This window comes from Neurospora crassa, linkage group V (assembly GCF_000182925.2).
Source record: "Neurospora crassa OR74A linkage group V, whole genome shotgun sequence".
NCBI lineage: Eukaryota > Fungi > Ascomycota > Sordariomycetes > Sordariales > Sordariaceae > Neurospora > Neurospora crassa.
This window is the reverse complement of record NC_026505.1, coordinates 38,675-57,888: the sequence shown is the minus strand read 5'-3', so window position 1 is coordinate 57,888 and position 19,214 is coordinate 38,675. Positions and strand designations below refer to the sequence as shown.

The following is a 19,214-nucleotide window of genomic DNA, read 5'->3' as shown; positions in this document are numbered from 1 at the left end:
CTCAGTCCTCCTTCATCTCACGATCTTGGATCACGCATCATGGTGCTTAGTTGGTTTACTTCCAGGCTGCCTTTTCTCAGATATGATCTTATCTGATGTTGTTGTTATTTTTTTCATCTCAACACCATTTTGCTTACGCCCAGGCAGCCTTTTCCTCATACAAGCTCTCTCATGATGAGGTTGTCCGTCTCGACTTCCTGCTGTTTGCCTCTAAGCTGCCACTTATAATTAGGAAATCGAACGATGAGAACGCTATCATCCAAACCTCCAGCCGAAAGGGTTCTCACGAAAACCGCGAGAATCATCCACCTAGTCAAGTATAAGAAACCCCTTTCCCTCCGCCAACGACGACAATATTCTTTCCTCTTCCAACATAATCACACCCATCTCACAAAGCTATCTCTCAGTTCACCATTTACTTCAAGTTCCACATCTGTCCACAGCTTCTACACCCCTTCAAGATGCGCACCACTTGCATCGCCACCGTCCTCCTGGCGTTGGCACCCACGGCCATCTTTGGTAGCCCCGTGCCTGCCCTCAAGGCGAGCGTCACCACCAGTGACCACCACGATCTCACCGGTTCCAAGGTAGTTTCCCCCCTCTCAAGCCCCGATCACCCTCAAGTTAAGCTAACTGACACCTCTCAAGACCACCAAACTGAACCATGGCGTCGTTAACCGCGACGACCAGAACCCCCCGACCAAAAACGCCCCTCCCGGCGACTTGTGCATCAACGCTCATGCCACCATGATTTGCACCCTCGGCGGAGAGGGCAATCCCAACTGGAACCAGAACACCAAGTTCCCTAAGCCTGACGACTCGGTCAACGTTGGCCGCCGTCGCCGAGGCAGCTGTCAAAGTCGAAAGCCGAGATGACACCGATCCCCACGAGTGGAACTGCAGCTCTACCTCCCTCAGACAGTACCAGTGCACCGGCGGGCCCGACAATGAGACGTGCATCTTCGACGACGGCCGCAAGGTTTCTTGTACCGGCAACCAGAAGACTGCTGCCGTCCAGACCAACGCCAGAGACGGCGATGGTCCCGATTTTACCTGTGTCACTGACGTGAGAGGAGTCTGCGTCTGCACTGGGGCTGATGTCCGCTGCATCATTGAGAAGCAGGGTGATGCTACTTGCAGCTTTAATGGTTCCGACGGCGATGCCAGCAAGTTGAAGGTCAATACCGAGCGTCTTGCGGCTGTTCTTTCCACGGTTGCGCCCAAGCCCCAAGACGACAGCGACCCCTTCGATGCCAATCCTAACTACTCCTGTTCTCAAATTTCGGATTGGACTTGGTCTTGTGGTTCGAACGGTGCTGGTCCCGGCAATCCTAGTGGAAACAGTCGTCACTCAGGCGATGAGAATTATGACCCAGGTCAGGGCTGTAACCAACCGCAGGGTTTCTTTGGCGGTTGTGATGGCAAGCCTGACTTTCACGACAAGATCGAGGTGAATGATGTTCCCAAAGCCAATGTCATTGGGTCCGACGTTACCTGCGTTGATGTAAGTCTTCGCTTTTCCCCTTTCCCACTCACTCACCACTAACGTCGTCCTAGCTGACCGACCGCAACAAGCTCCCCTATCCCTCCGGCCTTAACGACTGCAGCGCCCTCCAATCTGACTTCCTCTCCCCCAACAACACCCTCTTCATTCCCGACCCCGATGTCAATCCCCCCTCCACCAACCCGGACGACTTCGTCCTCTCCTGGTCAACCGACTCCAAGACCTGCAAACACGCGGCCCATAACACCTGTCACCTTTCCATCTGCAACTACGCAATCATGGCCGGCACAATCGTACCCGTCAAGATCCCCAAGGCAGTGATCAGAGAGAACATGAAGATGGTGCTGGATAAGTGCGTGGAGCAGCAACAGGTGGGCGGGTATGTGTATCCTGAGTCGACGCATGATGTGACTTTAGCAATGGGGACGCTGGATACTACGCTGAGCTACGGAAAGAGGGATGTGGCTACTAACGACGGTAATCCGGATGAGGACTGCAGTGTGGTGGAGAGCTTTTACTGGTATTGCAAGGCCAGGTGAGAGAGGAATCGGACCGGACTGGGAATCTGGTCCCAGTCCCGGGAGTTCCTTGGGGTATTGACAAGTACCTACTTCTAACCAATCAAGGCTAATCAAGGCTATGGATAGGGTAGAGGGGAACTTGGACAGGGGAAGTTCATTCGGGGTTTAACTCGAAGGATCTAGTCAAGATGCAAAAAGGTGATAGCTCGACGGTTTGACGACAAAGATATATCCGACAGTCCTTGACATGAACCAGATAGCGCCAGAAACTTTCTTTTACCCCCCCCAAGACTCCGGTGCTCGTGACAAACACTCGTGTATCATCAAGCTCTTTCGACAGTTGTGCGTAGAAGGGTGTTTGACGCTTGCCATACTGGCTTTGGGAATAAGTAGTCAGGCATTTTCGGCGAGTTAAAGTGTCAAATTAGCGATAAAAACGGCCGAGGGCAACTCCAAGCCCAGAGGAAATAAGGGGATCTTGTCATATGCCTTGTGAACCCTTAAGAGCTATCTATGGGTTTGCATGTCGTGACATAGATGAGTTTCTTCTGGAGCGAAAGAAGCCGATAAACGGGAAAATATGAACCATGTTCTTTGTGACCACCGAAGATGTGGTTGCGACAGTCATCTCCACGGACCGTTGACGTGAGAGATCCTCAGGATTTTGCCAGATGTCTACATTCTACCAATGAACATTTCTCATTGAGGGGAAAATGACACACCAGCCCACCGTGAGCCGGCACCGATGGTATAATTCTTTCACTTTGCTCTCAGGTCCGTTCATTGTCCACGCGAAACGAAAACGGAAGGCACGCGTGAATGGGACTTGTTCGTTCCATCTGAACCTTTCCAGCTCGGCGCCAGCAAAGCCGGGTCCCAAGCAGATGGAGGTGTCCCGTTTTCCCTCTTCTCTTTTCTTTTCTTTGCTCTCCTCAACACCAACTTTTATCACCAGCCATTTCTTGGTGTTTTGGTTTTGGCCCGCAACTTCTATCGCGAGCCCAAGCAGCGCTACAGTACTTCGGCAACGAAAGTACCTCTACATCCGACCTACTTGCGCCAGCCACACCTCCTTATCGTTCTTGCCAAGCCCCGCGATAAGCCACCAGCCCTGCGTCACCACCCTCCACCACAGGAAGGACGGGCGGGATGTCTCATCACCAGTCAGCCTGGACCGCGAACCGGTTCGGATCTCGGCCAGGCCACCCTACCGATCCGCACCGTCACCACTGGAACGCCATCCAAGACTCTCTTCATCCCATCTACCCGCGCCCTCGTTCCAACGTCCAGCTCGACTATCTCAACGAGATCATGCCTACGCCGCGACTGAAGGATCACGTTGACACCTTTTTTGGACCGGTCAGTGACGGTGGAAGTATGGTATGTCTTCTCTCTCTCTCTCTCTCTTTCTCTCCCCGTTCCCTCCCCTCCCTTCTTCACTCGCTCTCTCTCCCTCCTTTGTTATCTTTTCTATGTTCTCCAATCTAACCAGTTCCCCCCGCCCGTGCTTAGAACAAAGACGCCCACTTCACCCCCCTCCACCTACACGCCTCCCACCACGCCGACCTCTTCGACGACTTCACGCGCGACCGCCTCCCCGCCTCCGAAGATATCTACGTGCCTCCGCACCTCCAACCGCTCAACCCCGAAGACGAAGATGACGTGGTGCCCGACCAACACGCTGCGTTTGGCATCCAAAAGGCTACACAAAAGACGCGCGAGCCGGCCTGGAGGGATTTGGGACTGGAAGAGCTGATGCAGCAGGGTCCTGGGGCGCCGGGGGCCGGTTTGGGACTGGGAAACGGAGGGGTGGGTGGTGGGAGCACGGCGGGGGTTGCGGGGGGTGGAGGACCAGGGGCGGGGAATGGAGGGAGGAGCAGGGTGGCTAGGAAGAAGATGAGGGCCGGTGGGCATGGGGGTTTGCCGAGGTGAATGGTAATGACAAAGTGGAAGGAGGGATGGTGATGATCGGGACAAGAGGAGATGGATGGAGATGACACACAATGACGGCGGCGCATGAGCGGCGCGATACAACGCTGGCAAGCGGACAGCTACGCAACATTTGCGGTTATAGCATGGGCTGGACTTCGGGTTTTCCTTTTGCGACTCGGTGACGGAGCGCAACGCACGGAGTTGGAAGGTCAAAACATTATACAGGTCACCTTGACGGGCATGGATCACAGAACAAGAGATAACAACACGACAGACGGCAGGTTGGAAGCGGCGTATGGCGACATAGCTAGGATGGCGCAAGTTTGCTTATCAGAGATATCCCATGGGTTTTCCTTTGCTATTAGAGTTGTGTACCCAAAACAACTTGACTTTCCTCTCCAACACCCACGTGGTTTCTTCAGGCCGTGAAAGATAACTATGCTGCTTCCTCGAAGAATGCGCCTCTGTTATTAGCTGGTCTTCATTAGACCTGTGCTAATAATATTTATCACGAACAATGCCATCATGACCGCTTAAACGCCGTGCTAAATGCCCAATTCCAGATCCCAAAGCCCCAAACAAAGTATATGCCTCCTTCAGCATCCTTTCCTTTCCTTTCCTTCCACCCTGCCTTTTCCATCTCCTTTCGGCATCATCATCAACTCTTAGCCCCAATCAACGCCTCCCGCTCCAACACCTCCGGCTGGAACTTGACCAGGAACACCGTCCTACCAGGCCACATCTCCCCTCCCTCCCCTCTCCCACCATCCGCCCCCGTCCCTCCACCACTCCCATTATTACTCCCACCCCCACCGGTATCCCCAACCGTATGCGCCGTCACCCTCGCCGGAAACCCCGCACCATCACAAACCCCCTCTATTATCCCCGCCGCAAACGCCGCACAGTTTAACTGGCTCATCTCCTTGGGCACACTGATATACGCATTCACCAGCGGCTCGTTATCGATAATCATGAACTCGTCCGGCGTGTCGGGGTTGGAGGATTTCTCGAGGCGGTCGGCTTGTCGCCCGAAGAGGTGCGTCCAGACGTTGATTTTAATAAAGTGTAAAAGGGCGATGATGTTCAGTGGGCGGAGTTGCGTGCGAGGAGGTTCGCGGAAGAGGAGGAGGTCGAGGAGTTTGAGGCCGATGGGGTGGCCTTGGAGGTTGAGGCTAGACAAAAGCAAGACATGAGGTAAGCGTTTGGACTGGATGAATGTGCTATGGTGAAAGTGGTAGAAAGGGCAGGGAAGTAAGTGTATAAACAGCGTGCGAGCAAAAAAAAACAGAAAGGGCCTACCGTTTCTCCAACTCCTGAATGCCCGTCACCCTCCTCTGCGCATACGACACCATCTCGGCAAACAGATACGCAAAGGCCGCCTTGCTCAGCTCCGCCGTCTTGGTGCGGTTGAGCGGCCGGTGGTAAATCGTCTTGCCGTTCGACGGGTATCGGAGCCCGGAATCTCCTGCGCGCCCGCCGCCGCCGCCGTTGCCTGCTCCGGCTGGTAAGTGGTTGGACATGGCTGCTGGTGATGGCGCTTGTGTCGAGGACGTGTTTGTCGATCGATGGAGGCGGTAACGTAGGTATGTGCGTGACGGTTATGGTGGTGTTGTGTATGACGTCGCTGATTGAACTGGATCGCGATGCTGTAGACAGACAGCTATACCTTGGTGGTTTGGATTCCGTTGGATGCTTGGGATGGTGGGATATGAACGGCCGCAAGTTGACGAGGGGACTCGGGAGCTTCAGGTGTCAGTGGGTGAGCCAAGCTACGGTAGCCGCGATTGACTGTGGCTTGGTGCCAGGGTAGGTGGGTCCGGCGACCAGAAGGTACCTTGGAAGTACCTGTACTGCCTGCAAACTTACTCTCTGCACGCTCAAGCAAGGTACATGCAATTATTCAACTTGTTTTGTTCTTGCCTTTCCCCCTTTTCGCCCAGTTTCTTGATGGCCAGTGATAGCATCCAACAAGACCGACAATATTATAACCGCACTCAAACCAAGTTGAATTGAACAATCATATGGCTCGCTCCTCGACATAAAAATAAATGAAAAACACAAATGACGGGAAATAAACGTGCTCTTGTTGTGTTGTCGCACGTTGTTTTCAAATTAATACAACGACCCATTGCTTCAACCTCGGCACCATTCACCATGCCAACTCTCAATACTCAGCCAGCGTAGGAATAAAATAGGTAGATATCATATGTATCGTATAGTGTTGTCCCGACTCTAAAAACTCGACAACTTTTTCTATCGTGCTGCAATAAGACTATAGCCACTTCCACCTATGACCACAATTCCTCTCCCTCTATTTTTGATCGTCCTTTCATCGCCCCAAAATGGCAACCAAAGAAGCTCTCATAGCTGCTCTCTCCATCACCGTCACAACTTGCTCACTTCCATTCTAATCTCATCCACCCCATCATGCAAAGCAGGCCAGAACTTCTTCATCGACACCGCCCTTTCCATACGAGAACATACAATCTCTTCTTCACTGTCGCTTTTCTGGTTCGCTTTCTCTTGGCTGCTGGTGCATTATCATCCGGTTGAGCACACTAAATCACGCCGGCACCTTTGCTATCCTCATCTCTTAGGATCTGAAGTTGTGTCTTATACTCCTTCGATGCCCAATCCCAATAGCTGTGCCAGACCTGGTTGGTACCCGCCACCGCAGCTGATCCCCCGGGAACTGCCGCTCCCACCGCGCCGCCCGCGCTAAGAAAAGCCTTGAGTTTCTCCCCGAGCAAGAGCGTGACCCTAAGTGCTGCCCGGTTGGCCTCGGCTTGCTTCTCGAGCTCCTGCTTGACCGCCGTGTCCTTCAGCTTGGTCGACAGCGTCTTACGGAAGGCCTCTGCGATGGAGTCTAGGCGGCGAATGGTCTCCTCAGGGTCAATGTAGGCGAGCTTGGAAACCATGAGGTTGCAAAGAGCTTTGATGTCGTTATCATCCGACAGGCCAGCGACAATGCGGTCGTAAAGATCGATGATGCTGATGCGAGAAAAGGCGGTTTCCATAAGCGCGTAGAGGGTTTCGTATGCGGCCTAGGAACGTTAGCCTCAGGTAACCTTGTACACAAAATCAAGTACTCACCTTGCGAAGTTCCAAACCGTCATCGATAATATGCTTGAACGGACCCATCTGCACCTCCCTGATGAGTTCCGGCTTGATTACCGTCTCCTTCATGACATAAGGCATCAGCTTGTTAAGATGACCTAGGATGAAGTCCGCCTTGTTGTGCGCCGCCGAATTGAGCGTCGACATGGCATGACGGCGGTTCTCCATCTCAGGATCCTCCAGCATCGTCTTGAGCATGTCAACCAGGTGGCTCTTGAGCATGCTGTCAAAGACTTCGTTTTCATCGGCGAGAGTGTAGCGAAGGGCCTGAATGGCGATGGCCCTCAACAAAGGCGACGGGTCGTTGAGGAGGAACTTTTGGACGTTAGTACCAGAAAACCTCACAGACAGCATAGGTCCCAACTTACCACAAGCTTTGACATGTACGTCTTAGGATCAATAATAACCAACCGACCAATACACTCTGCACAAACTGCCTTGTTGTCCTCCGACCCCGACGCAGAAAGGATCTGGTTCCAAATTGGCGTCGATAATTCACCAAGGTCGGTCGCAGACATGGCAACCTGCTGAAGAACCTCCTTGATAGACTGAAGGAGCAAGTACTGCGTGTTACCCCCTTGGTGCATCGACTGAAGGATCACGGGAACATAAGCAGCTACATTGCCCGCGCCAGCCCGACCCAAAGCAACGGCAGCAGAAAGCGACGTCTTGTCGTACTCGCTATGGAACTGCTCAAGGAAGAGGCTGGGAGAGTACGGGAACTTGTCCCCAAGACGAAGTCCAGCCTCACCCAGGATGGTAAGCGCAAGGCTGGCCCTCTCTCCTTTCTGCTTCTGGATCTCCTGGACAAACAGCTCGGCGGTGTAGGTGCCCTTGTTACCACTCGCCACAAGAAGGGTGCCGATCACCTTTCCGACCACCGATGGGTCACCGCTCAGGGCAACCTCGTTGAGCAGACGCTGCATAAGAACCTCTCCCTGTCCAGTCTGGCCGATGCTATTGACAAGCACTAGAAGAGAGTCGAGGACCGTGCCTGTAACTGTCGACTCCATAAGTAGTTTACACAGCGCGGTCATCAGCTCCTCGGTGATGACAATTTGCGGCTTCTCTTGGGCCAGGCGTGCAAGCACGAGAAGACCGGGGCCAAGAAGTTGGGCATCGTAGTGGGTGATGACTGTGACCAGCGCGGTCACCACCTTTTGGACAGTCACATCATCCAGAGTGTTTTTGGTAGCCGGCGAGAGGACCAAATGCTTGAGAGCCATGACGCTGGAACCCCTCAGGGAACGGTTGGCCTTGCGCAACTGAGCGGCAAGTTCAACAACAACTTCTTGAGTCCATGGTGCGTCAAAAGAGACTTCAGACGACGAGAAAGCGGCGACAGTGTCAATGGCCCGAACGGCGGCGAGACGTGTGGTTTCGTTGAAGAGCCTTTCCTTGAGGTGACCGAGGGCAGTCTTCCGGTCCACGTCCGAGAGTAAGGCAGCGCCCTCGGTTCCCGAAGTTCGAGAGAGGAGGGTCCCAAGGGCATGGATGGCCTTCTGGCGAACTTCAGCGTCAGCGTCATTGTCAGTGGTACGGTCAACAATCACACTATAAAGCTTCTGCAGCTCTCCCTTGTGCTTTTGCGCAGTCATACGAGCACGCGGGGGAGTGATGGCCTTGGAGACTTCTTCGGCGGTTTGGACTGCCTCAGCGGCGATCTTGTAGACACGGTCATGAACAACTGAAACGACGCGGTCAACGATCTTTGGTAGATACGGCTGCAAGTCGTTGGAAGAGTGGTTCCTCGCGAAGCTGCTGATTAGGCGAAGCGCCGCAATGCGAAGAGTGTTAGTCGTAGCAGAGGCGTTGCCACCAACAAAGGAAACCGGCGCGGATGAAGTGCTTGAACCGGTCACCTTGATGGTATCCAGAATAAGATCTGTGATTTGGTCAAGATATGGTGCAAGGCCACCCTTTTGCACAGAAATCAGATCATCAAGGATGCTGATTGTGGCCTGCTTCGTGGGAATGAGCTTGCCCTTGAGCAACCTGGTAGCCGACTTGACGATAGCAGGAGTAAGGGCGGCAAGATCGGCACGGGGTCCAGATGCTGGGATCTTTTCGGCCTTTGGCGACGTGAGTCCGGTGCCGGAAAGGTTGACGGGCATCCCAGCTTGACCGGCTGCGCTACTCTGACGTCTGCGCTTCCGGCTTTGAGGCGCTTGGCCAAGGCTATCGCCAGTGGCGTCGTCGATCGTAAAGTCGGGAATAACACCCTCTCCCGTCTTGCGAATCAGCAAGGAGACGGCAGAGAGCACCTCAAGACGAACATTCTCCTCGCGCTCGTCGAACCTCTTGACCAATGCCGGAGCAACCTTTTGGTAGAGAACACCGCTCTCGAGAAGGTCGCCGCTGCTTCTCGTGGAGATGATGGTATGGAGGGCCTTTGCGGCACATCGCCTGACCTTCCAGCTGGCATCATCGTCGTCGTCAAAGTTCCCATCAGCCTCAAACTCATCGTCGTCGTCGAAATCGTCATCCTCCTCTTCTTCCTCTTCCATCTCCTCGTCCTCGTCGGCGGCGTAGTTGGGGTCGAACTTGAGGTAACGCAGACACGCCTCGATCGCATCATTGGTGTACGGACGCATCTGGTTGGGGCAGGAGGAGAGAAATGCGTCTAGCGCAACAAGGGCGGCTTCTCGGACATCGCTCCAATCCGAGGTAGTCTCGCTGCCTTCTTGGATTGCTTCGAGCTGTGCCTGTAACTCCTCCTCGTTGAGGGCATCGAGAACGAAACTGACGACTTCTGGCAGATATCGGCCAAACCTGTGAGGAATGGAGCGGGCCATGGAACCCAGGATGGTGATGTAGAGACGGCGGGTGGCGGGTGGCATGCTAGACTTGCGTAACAAAGCGACAGTGCGCTTGACGGAAGCAGCCAAGAGATCGTCTGACAAGTAATGAGCCAGCATGGAAACGGCGGCAACGGCCCTCTTCTTGACGACCGAAGCGCACTTTTCCTGGGCCAAGAGGTTGAGAACGGCATCGTGGAGAGCCTCGATCTCGACCAGGGTCAGCACTGGGCCGAAGCATCTGACAACCTCGATGAGAACGTCGACAGAGTCCGAAGTGACTTGGGCTCCCTGAAGCAGACCGGGTACCTGCTTGCCGGCAGTCCGACCGAGAAAACGAGGGATAAGCAACTTGTTGACGCTGTCATAAGCCTCTTGAGCCTCCTTGGCCAGCGCAACACCAGGCACAGGACGCGGCAAGGCCTCGACGACGGCTTTGAGGGCTATGGCAGGAACTGAGTTGACATCCGAGTTATGGCTTTGCAACTCGATAAGCTTCTGCATGGCCGTGGAGTAGAGCGGGGAGGGGAGCTTCTTGACCAGGGGACCCAGCACCTTGATGGCCTGGTTCTGGACCTCGCCATTCTGGTCACTCAGGGCCTTGATGACCTCGTCGAGAGTGCGATTTGATGTGTTGAAGTCGTGCTGGAGGATGTCTGGCTTGGCAACGTTGAAGGTGGCCAACAAGTCGTTGAGGGCCATGTAGCGGAAATCGGGGTCGGCATCGCTGATCTTGGTGAGGAGGAGGCTGACCGTGTGGGAGGTCGGGTTGGTCGGGACCGTCGTCGCCATGATGGATGTATTAGTATTGTGGGATCAACCGCACATTCGATAATGGAATGGTACTAGATGTGGCAAACACTGGAATTTCTCTAACGATGTTAGCTTCAGTTCCGCGCGTTAAACTGTTGCGTCGTGTGGTATGGTGCTAGTAGTAAACAAACAGTTGTTGACGTGATGATGTTGCTATCGCGAGGTGGAGTGGAGAAGGGCCAGCAAGGTGAGCTACCACTGGCCCACTGCACCTACATGTAAATACATAGACTGGAGCTACCGCTAGGCTTTGCTTCCTTTGTGGACGGGATTGCCTGGCCTGGTGTGATCCAAGAGTCGTCGTCGCTTCGTTAATCGGGGTGCTGGATGGAAATGCGCGGGAAAGGACGGAAACTTCAAGACTTTTGTTGTTGCGGGAGGAAAGGAAAAAAAAAAAAAAAGCCGAACGTTTGTTTGCCTCTCTCTCAATGGATGTCAGGCACCAGGCATGAACTGTAAGTAAAGTCAACCGAAAAAGGTTCCCATCTGCACAAGTCTGGACGGCGACCCAAGGTGGCAGCAGGGCAGCAGCTAGAGGTAGCTCATGCCCGCCGCTGAGGTGCTGTCAAATGGTGGGGTGATGGCAGGGGGGCAATCGGTCAAGGTACGTACCGTCAAGTGGAAACTCCAGGCAGGCACCAGCTTGCGGCAGGCAAGTGGAGTCATCTCTTCTGGCATCATGCAGTGCTTCGGCAAGCTTGGACCACCTGGTGTTTGCTGCCAACTCGAGTGAGTTGATGGAAGACACCGTCCAGCACCCCATCAACAACACCGCAGCCACGGATGCAAGGATTATGATCTCTTTCGTTTCATTCGAACTGAAATTACGTGAAAGTGTAAGGGGCCAGGACCTAATAAGAGAAGCAGTCACGAAAGCGCAACCCAAGACGACAGAGGTTTATCCGCTTCATCGCTGCCGCCAAGACTCGCGTGGACTGTGTAAGTCGTCGACATCATTGATGGTGTCGTCCAATAGAGAACATCAGACATGTTCCGTGTGTGACAAAATGAATGTGAAAGAGAGAAAACACCGTATATGATAGAGTGAATCCCTCTGGCTACTCTTTCCGTTGTTATCAAACGACTATTATTCATTCGCCTCTCCCTTTGAAGTGCCACGAACGCCATAAACACACTATTCACCACACCAACCGCCATCATGTGAGCCTCAAGATTGTGAGCTTCCACCCTGCCACAAGTGATTCGCCAGCCTACACATAACTAATCGTCTGACTTCGACACGTTCCGTTGGCAAAAGAGGATATGCAACTTTGGGCAATGAGCACAAGGCAAGCGACTGGACATGCTAGTCTCTTTCTCCGAGCTGTACGAGCGCAGCTAACAATTCCTCAGCTTGCCGACGTCTGCTGGAATCTCCGTGCCAATACCTGATTTCCAGCGGATCAGCAAAGAAGAAATGGGCTAACCACGGAAAGAAGCACGAAGCATTCAAGAGCCACGACGAACACAAGGAGGAAGAGGCCAGGGCGAAGCAAACACACGACAACGAGAAGCTGAGAAAGACCAACTAGGACAGCAAGAACATGGACTTCAAGACGGATGATGAAAGCAGCTCCAAGCAGTCATTGAAGGAACGAGCTGAAAGATGACAAGGTGAGTGAACCCAGCTACATTCACATGAACTTGACGAAAACTCATGCCGACTGGTATGGCCCACCTTGCAGTTGGCCGGGCATTTGGCGACAGTCTTGGAAAATCCATCGGATGCAAAATCTAAGCCGCTGCACCCTCGCCAGAGCCATTGTCGGAACCAAGAGATTCTACAAGCAGCAAGTCCGGCCTATCCGGTTCACTACCCGGTTCGAGCTCGACCGAAAAGGCCATTGGCAGGGGATGAAGTGGTGGACGTTTAACTGGGTGTAAACGAGGGAAGGCATAATTTAGCCTCGTGCAAGAACGGATGAGTGAGCGCGTAAGTACTTACTTCTATATCTGTCAAATATTTGACTTTGTATGCTTCTCCGTGAGCGCGGACATCCCAGATAAGCTTCGATGACGCAATGTCAATCGACCCTGGAGAGTTCGACACATGGGGAGTCGGTGCAAGCGCAACTCAATGCCGACACCTACCTCTCACGGATCAAAACACCAAGTACGAGGCAAGAACACATGACAACCAGATAAAACATGTGTGCTTGAAATAGCAACTTACCACATCTTCACCTCGCCCTGTCAAACCGCCATCCTCCTTCGCGGAACACTTCTCCAGTTCATCCCAGCCACTCATTTGCCGGCAACCATCTTCCCGGCATAATCCCTTCACAAATCCAGTATCATTATTTTCCGCACATCCGGTCATCTCCCCCATTCGCGCTCACCCTCATAATGGAGGACCGAGAGATGTCGACCAAACCAGAGAGCATCTCGTCCAGGCCGCCGGAAATACCAGACAATGACTGGAAAATCAGTCTCTACGATCCCGGCGACAATGATGACTGTCCCCGAGCTTGTTTCCTCCCCTGTGACATGTTCGCCCACACACGCTATCGATTGGACTTGATCAAACAGGGTCGAGATCCTCTCGACCTCACCGATTACAAAGACTTCAACCCCACTTGTTGGAAGTTCTTCGGGTTGTGCACTGGGGGTTTCTGTACGTCTCACACTTACCCTTTTCTGACGCTCGTACTGTGACCATTGGTTAACAATAACAAGGTATCGGCAGCGGCATCTACACCGGTAGAGAGACGACCAGGATCCGTCAAAAGTACGGCATTAAGGGCACAGCAGGAGACGACATGACCAGAGGGATTTTCTGCCAGCCATGTTCCCTAATTCGAAATGACCTCGAGATCCGCCAGCGTGAGGGTATGAAACAAGAGGCCGATCTTCCTCCCCCGAGACCCCTTGGCGAGGACTACCAGCCCATCTTTGCCATCAAGCCCGATGGCTACAAGTCGGAGCCGCGGATGACTACCCCCCGAGGCATTTTGAAGCCAATCGCGTCTCCGGAAATCTCATCGCCGCCGGACGGACAACCCGCTCTGCGAGAAGTACACTTCCACGAACCGGGGCAGGGAAATGCACCCAATGTGGCTGCGTCGTACCCTGCTGAAGGCGGTCATGTCTCTCAATCTTCTTTTAGCCCTAGGACCGAGGGTGGCCCTTCGACTGTCAACCAACGACGCAGCAGAGAAGGGACGCTCACTCCCATCGAAGAAGCAGACAACCAAGCTGGTGAAGAAAGGAATAAGAGCACCACCTTGGGCCCAGCAATGAACACCTTCCAGAGGACGACAAGCCCACCCGTGATGCATGTCACCACCAGCGATGCCCCCATCCAGGCGCCAACCCCAACTCGTGACCACGACAGATACGGCAACGGCCGAGGCCCGGACACTGATCGGTTGGAAGTGCCAGTGCAATCAAATACCCCAGCCCGCAAGTCGCGCTTCTCCGAGGAGTTTGATGCGCCCTCTGCCGACGAGATGTTCTCCAAAATCCCAGACGCAGCCCCAAGTAGCACACTCGATGCTCCTCCTCGGCTTCCGCAGTTGCCTGGTGCATTTGACACCCCAGCTATGCCACCCGCAACCGTACCTGCAGGCTCCTCTGACGTTCCTTCCCAACTGCCACAACTCCCTGGTGCATTCCCTTCCTCTTCACACTCCGAAACACCGAATATGAAGCCATCCGCTCTCGGGCAGCTTACCGCCCTTCGTGACGTGGCGAACCAATCTCCCAAGGTGGTCACCGTCGAGGAGGCGGAGACTTCAATTGCAGAAACGATCCAGGACGAGGCAGACGAAGCGCAGGTCGGTGATCGTCCTCACGATAATTCCCAAGACCCCCAACTCGATACTCTTCCTCCCAGAGATACCCGCCACCGGCTTAACATCGACGAGCAACTAGCGTAGGACGTAGGTCGTTCACAACCTCATGATGTGGGCAACAGTTTCCTCCCTCCGCAAGCTGAAGCACACGATTCCGGCACCAATACGGTTGTTCCCTTGCCGGATCAGCCAGAAGCACATGGTCCGCACATGGATGCCAAGGTTGCTCTGGCCGCCGCCAGGATCAAAGATCACCCCATCGAGTCGGATCCTCGCATCAACTCGCCCAAACCGATCTCGATCCGCAACCACGAATTCACCGAGGACAAGCGACTCGCGGTGCCGAGAAGCGACAGCCCTTTTAAACCCGGCATCCACTTGGACCAGCGTGTCCCGACTCCTCCAGCCTTGGTGCGACCGCATAATCGCCTTGAAGACCGGCAAACCGCTACGCCCAGTCCCAGTGCTGATCGCGAAAATCGCAACCTGGCCGCAGACGTCAGAACCGCGAGTCCGGGTCTAGGATCGAGGCGTGGAGGCCTGATGGGTGGAAGACCTCATTCCCTTCGCCACGATAGTCGTGTTGGTACGCCGAAGCATCTAGAAAATGTCCATGATTTGGCGGCGGATGTGAGAGCGCCAACAGGACCGGTGACTCCGTTGGCGAAGAGCCCGGAACCGAGGAGCCCTCCGCCCAAGAGACTGGCGGCGGCTAGTCCAGCTTTGAGCGCGTCCAGTATCAGCATCGGGACCAGGGCGCATCAATTGTTGGAGCACTTTTTGGAGGGTAATAGGAAGGCGGCGGAGCGGGAAAATGGGAATAAGTCGTGAGCTGGTGGGTTTTTGAAGGAGTGCAAGACCTGAATGGGAACGAGACAGAACGAGAGACGTTGGTGGGGCCGAGCAGGGTGTAAGGCACTGCACTCTGTGCAAAATGGTCACGCTCTTGGATGAGGAATGCTCGGGAAACACCTAGGATAATAACGGGATCGATGATAGAGATGAGTGGGTTGGAAAACAGACAAACGGATACCTCTACTTGCAAACAAAAAGCTCTAATCATTAGTCTTAATCATTAGCGTCAGATTACCTACGAAAAATCCGAGGAATCGTTATCTTTTCCAGTTGAAGTTTCGGGGTGGTTGTGAGCTGGGTCGGGTGGGAGTGACCCAAATGTTGTGAACAAGTGTGACCAGCGTTGTGTGTGAAATGGTTTGATTTGCGTTTTATGCTCACCTACCCTCTACTTTCTAGCCTACCCTCTCGACCTTGCTGGGGTGTGGCCGCCCGTGCCGACCGATGCTGTCCGGCAGTGAGGGCGGAGAAGCCTTTTGTCCCGGTGCCGGGGGCAGCGGACTTGACCCCACCGGCTCCGTCTGACAAAGTGGGTCAGTCCGCGACATCTAAACTTTCCCCTGTCCGAGGTCTTGGCGGCGGGGTGGTTCCCGCTGTCCCCGGCTCCAGCTTGCGCGGTTGCCCCTCTTGTCGCATTCCGAATTCCTGAGACGACTTCCTGGCCTTCCCCAGATTCACGACCGAACGTGTTGCGCCGCCTGACTTGACCAAGCGTTAACTGCAGTGAGTTGTCGCGCAGAGGATTTTCAGATCTTTGTTATCTCACTAGTCCAAACATCTCGTTCAGACAAGAAGATATTCCTCAGGATTGTTTTGCAACCACACTCACTCACCCATCACCTTCACCCTCAACCACCAAATCATCATCACAATGTCCGAACAAAAAGAAACAGTCCACATCGGCACCCGCCGCTCGGCCCTCGCCCTCCGACAAGTCGACCTCGTCATTGCCGCCCTCCAGCCTCACCACCCCAACGTCCACTTTCAAGTGCACGCCCTCGCCACCCTCGGCGACAAGAACCAAACGGCCTCTCTGCCCTCCCTCGGCAAGGGCCTCTGGACCAACGAGCTCGAAGCCAAGCTGTTCAACAAGGAAGTCGACTTTATCGTGCACTGCCTCAAGGACATGCCCACCACCCTGCCCGAGGGCGGTAAAATCGGCGTGGTGACGGAGCGCGAGGATCCGCGGGACGTGGTGGTGATGAAGAAGAAGTGGGCCGAGCAAGGGAAGTACAAGTCTCTGGCTGACCTGCCCGAGGGCGCCATCGTGGGTACTTCGTCGGTGCGCCGCGCGGCCCAGCTGCGCAGACGGTACCCCGGCTTGGTGTTCAAGGACGTACGCGGCAATATCGAGACGAGAATGAGAAAGTGCGACGAGGAGGATTATGACTGCATCATCCTGGCCGCGGCGGGGTTGTTGAGGATGGGCTACGACGAGCGGATTGCGCAGTGGTTGGATTCGACGACGGAAGGGGGAGGCATGTTGCATGCGGTCGGACAGGGCGCGCTGGCCATGGAGATCAGGGAGGGCGATGAGAAGACGCTGGAGATCATCAAGCCCTTGTGTCATGAGAAGACCATGGTGGCGACGTTTGCGGAGCGCGCCGTCATGAGGACCTTGGAGGGCGGGTGCAGTGTGCCGATTGGTGTTGAGACCAAGTGGGTGGGCGAGGATCAGTTGCAGTTGAAGGTGACGGTGGTCAGCTTGGATGGAAAGGAGAGTGTGGATGGGCAGAGCGTCGAGGTAATCAAGACGATTGAGGAAGCCGAGGCCATGGGTCAGAAGCTGGCGGAGGATCTGGCTAAGAGGGGCGCGCAGAAGATTCTGGACTTTGTCAACCAGGGTCGTGCCTCGGGGGGTGCACTCAAGATTGGTGATCTCTGAATGTTTGTTCTCTGATGGTGTTTTGTGTACGATAGAGAAGGATGAAAAGATGGCGCGAGGTTTTTTTTGCGGGCGAACCAAAAGTTGAGAGGTATGCGAGGCGCAACCGTGGGTTTCTACGATCTGCTGAATGTTTTCCATGCATGTACATAATCTTGGTATGATACTCTGATGCGTTCCATTGCATGCATGCTTATCCCGATTTAACTCCAATTCGATGTATGCATAAAACTACCAAACACCGCCCTTCGCCGTGTGATGATATGACAAAATACTTCTTTAGGCGTACTTTGTTGGGCCCCCCATGTCGTTTGTCTAAAAGCAGGTTGAACTGTCCGAAATTGAGTTGATCCCCGTAACCATTTCCCCGGGTTCCGTCATAAATAGCCAATATACACCAAGCGTCATTAATCTTTTTCCCGTCAAGCGGCGCCCCCCATGATTTTGAATCTCTTGCGTTATGTTTAGTGGTCCTCGGCGGCAGTGAACTCCTTGTAGGCCTCCTCGTCCATGAGCTTCTCGAGATCGGCAATGCCCTGGTCGGTAACCTGGACCTTGGCGACCCAACCGCCGCTGGCAGAGTGGTCCTCGGGAACCTTGTTGATGGTCGAAGGGCTCTCCTCGAGGGTCAAGTTGCTAGCAATGACCTTGCAGCTGACGGGGGCGTTGATGTCGGCGGCAGACTTGACGGACTCGACGGCGCCAAGGGCATCGCCAGCGTGGACCTCCTTGCCCTCCTCGGGGAGCTCGACGAAGACGACGTCGCCGAGGGCCTTGGCGGCGTAGGAGCTGATGCCAACGTAACCAGTCTTCTTGTCGTCGGAGAGCTCGATCCACTCGTGCTCGCGGGTGTACTTCCTTAGCTCATCTGTTTGTTGTGGTTGTGTTAGTTAGCATGTTGTTGCGATTGTGCGCGCCATGTGTTGTGGTTGTGTGAATCATTGTCGCAAAGGATGACTCCGCTTATCGGGAAGCGCATCGGCTGATGGAGACGGGAACGGGTGGCTCACTGTTGGCAGTAACAGAGAAGGGACGCGCAATGCGGACGGAGCTCTGGGCGAAAGCAGAAACGACGGAAGGACGAGCAATCCGGAGGCAGCGAGCAATGGAGGCCATTGTGACGGTCGGTGGTTTGGGCGGAGGGGGGGTGGACGGAAGGCGTGTATATCGGCGTCGCTTGGTGGTGTCGCAAGTAGTTGTTAGTGCTCAATCCAACCTATGCACCGGCCACAAGTCAGAAAAAGGCACAGACAGAGACGGGACCCGGGGTACATCCGCGGTACTATCGAATGACGAAAACAAAGTGCCGGCCACCCGACAAACGGCTAGACTCGGGGCCAGCAGCTGTCAAGGCCGGCTTGCCAAGACCACAGAACCGAGCAGCGGGAGATGTCGAATGCAACCCATATTATGTAAGCGCACCAAAAAGCAAACCATAGCCGGGCCATCAAGGTGGAACGGGCCGGATCTGGGGAAAGATCAACTGAAGAAAAACAAAAGCACGTCACCGGGCAACACATGGCAGACCGGACTTGCAAATGGATGGAGTGAGTGTCCACTGTTTTGAGTGCCCACTGCACCCCTTGGCAAGGAGCTGAGGCAGCATGGCACTCGGCGCGGGAGGGTGTGAGCAGTCCGTCGGTTCAATGGGCAATAGGCAAAGACGTTGGAAAGGCGCAAGGGGAGTGATGTGCCATGGCTTGCTCCAACATGCAGCCCGCCATAGGTTGATGCTTCCGATGAGGTTCAGATGCTGCAAGGGCCCGAGTGTGGATGTTCTGTTTACATATTGGAAATTTGTTGTGGACATCCATTGTTTTGTTGGAGTTATCGCCATCTTTCTTGCTCATCAACGGTTCAGTTGCCCGATGTGCACCACACACAACTGAAATAAGCCCCTCTGCCGGTGTCACCTTGCCCTTCTGCCACTCACACTGCATCATCTCAAACATACGTGACTGCTGTGTTGCCTTGATATTGCCGGGTGCCAATCTC

At 54.3% G+C, this 19,214-nt stretch overlaps 7 protein-coding genes across 10 annotated transcripts; 4 read left to right on the top strand and 3 right to left on the bottom strand.

Annotated features, from left to right (window-relative positions):
• Window positions 1-461: 461 nt before the first annotated feature.
• On the top strand, window positions 462-2,043 carry NCU08872 (hypothetical protein; the record flags this gene model as incomplete). Its single annotated transcript, XM_955572.1, has 4 exons — window positions 462-587; window positions 649-822; window positions 923-1,504; window positions 1,558-2,043. 4 exons carry the CDS (start codon window positions 462-464, stop codon window positions 2,041-2,043), a joined length of 1,368 nt encoding a protein of 455 aa, XP_960665.1.
• A 1,125-nt stretch (window positions 2,044-3,168) lies between these two features.
• Window positions 3,169-4,457, top strand: NCU08873 (Apc13 domain-containing protein). The gene is made up of 2 exons (XM_955573.3): window positions 3,169-3,405; window positions 3,538-4,457. The coding sequence occupies exons 1-2, from the start codon at window positions 3,175-3,177 to the stop codon at window positions 3,955-3,957; spliced, it is 651 nt and encodes a 216-aa protein (XP_960666.3). The 5' UTR covers window positions 3,169-3,174; the 3' UTR covers window positions 3,958-4,457.
• On the bottom strand, window positions 4,236-5,696 carry NCU08874 (BET3 family protein). Its single transcript, XM_955574.3, has 2 exons — window positions 5,257-5,696; window positions 4,236-5,129 (listed from the first exon to the last, which is right to left on the bottom strand). The coding sequence occupies exons 1-2, from the start codon at window positions 5,475-5,477 to the stop codon at window positions 4,616-4,618; spliced, it is 735 nt and encodes a 244-aa protein (XP_960667.3). The 5' UTR covers window positions 5,478-5,696; the 3' UTR covers window positions 4,236-4,615.
• A 442-nt stretch (window positions 5,697-6,138) lies between these two features.
• Window positions 6,139-11,213, bottom strand: NCU08875 (Cullin binding protein CanA). Of its 3 annotated transcripts, none has more exons than XM_011396439.1 (4): window positions 10,902-11,213; window positions 7,443-10,742; window positions 7,051-7,389; window positions 6,139-7,001 (listed from the first exon to the last, which is right to left on the bottom strand). In XM_011396439.1, exons 2-4 carry the CDS (start codon window positions 10,662-10,664, stop codon window positions 6,516-6,518), a joined length of 4,047 nt encoding a protein of 1,348 aa, XP_011394741.1. In that variant the 5' UTR covers window positions 10,665-10,742; window positions 10,902-11,213; the 3' UTR covers window positions 6,139-6,515. The 3 variants fall into 3 exon arrangements, with proteins under 3 accessions (XP_011394741.1, XP_011394740.1, XP_011394742.1); XM_011396438.1 differs by having other exon boundaries at window positions 7,443-10,744; window positions 10,902-11,058; XM_011396440.1 differs by lacking the exon at window positions 10,902-11,213 and having other exon boundaries at window positions 7,443-10,862.
• Window positions 11,214-13,031: 1,818 nt separating this feature from the next.
• Window positions 13,032-15,603, top strand: NCU10291 (hypothetical protein; the record flags this gene model as incomplete). Its single annotated transcript, XM_001727986.2, has 3 exons — window positions 13,032-13,299; window positions 13,362-14,559; window positions 14,602-15,603. 3 exons carry the CDS (start codon window positions 13,032-13,034, stop codon window positions 15,308-15,310), a joined length of 2,175 nt encoding a protein of 724 aa, XP_001728038.2. The 3' UTR covers window positions 15,311-15,603.
• A 302-nt stretch (window positions 15,604-15,905) lies between these two features.
• NCU10292 lies at window positions 15,906-17,454 on the top strand. 2 transcript variants are annotated; one of them, XM_011396479.1, is made up of 2 exons: window positions 15,906-16,057; window positions 16,122-17,454. In XM_011396479.1, exon 2 carries the CDS (start codon window positions 16,206-16,208, stop codon window positions 17,217-17,219), a length of 1,014 nt encoding a protein of 337 aa, XP_011394781.1. In that variant the 5' UTR covers window positions 15,906-16,057; window positions 16,122-16,205; the 3' UTR covers window positions 17,220-17,454. The 2 variants fall into 2 exon arrangements, with proteins under 2 accessions (XP_011394781.1, XP_011394782.1); XM_011396480.1 differs by having other exon boundaries at window positions 15,906-17,454.
• Window positions 17,109-18,777, bottom strand: NCU08877 (glycine cleavage system H protein). The gene is made up of 2 exons (XM_955577.3): window positions 18,230-18,777; window positions 17,109-18,087 (listed from the first exon to the last, which is right to left on the bottom strand). Exons 1-2 carry the CDS (start codon window positions 18,333-18,335, stop codon window positions 17,684-17,686), a joined length of 510 nt encoding a protein of 169 aa, XP_960670.1. The 5' UTR covers window positions 18,336-18,777; the 3' UTR covers window positions 17,109-17,683.
• Between the last annotated feature and the right edge of the window lie 437 nt (window positions 18,778-19,214).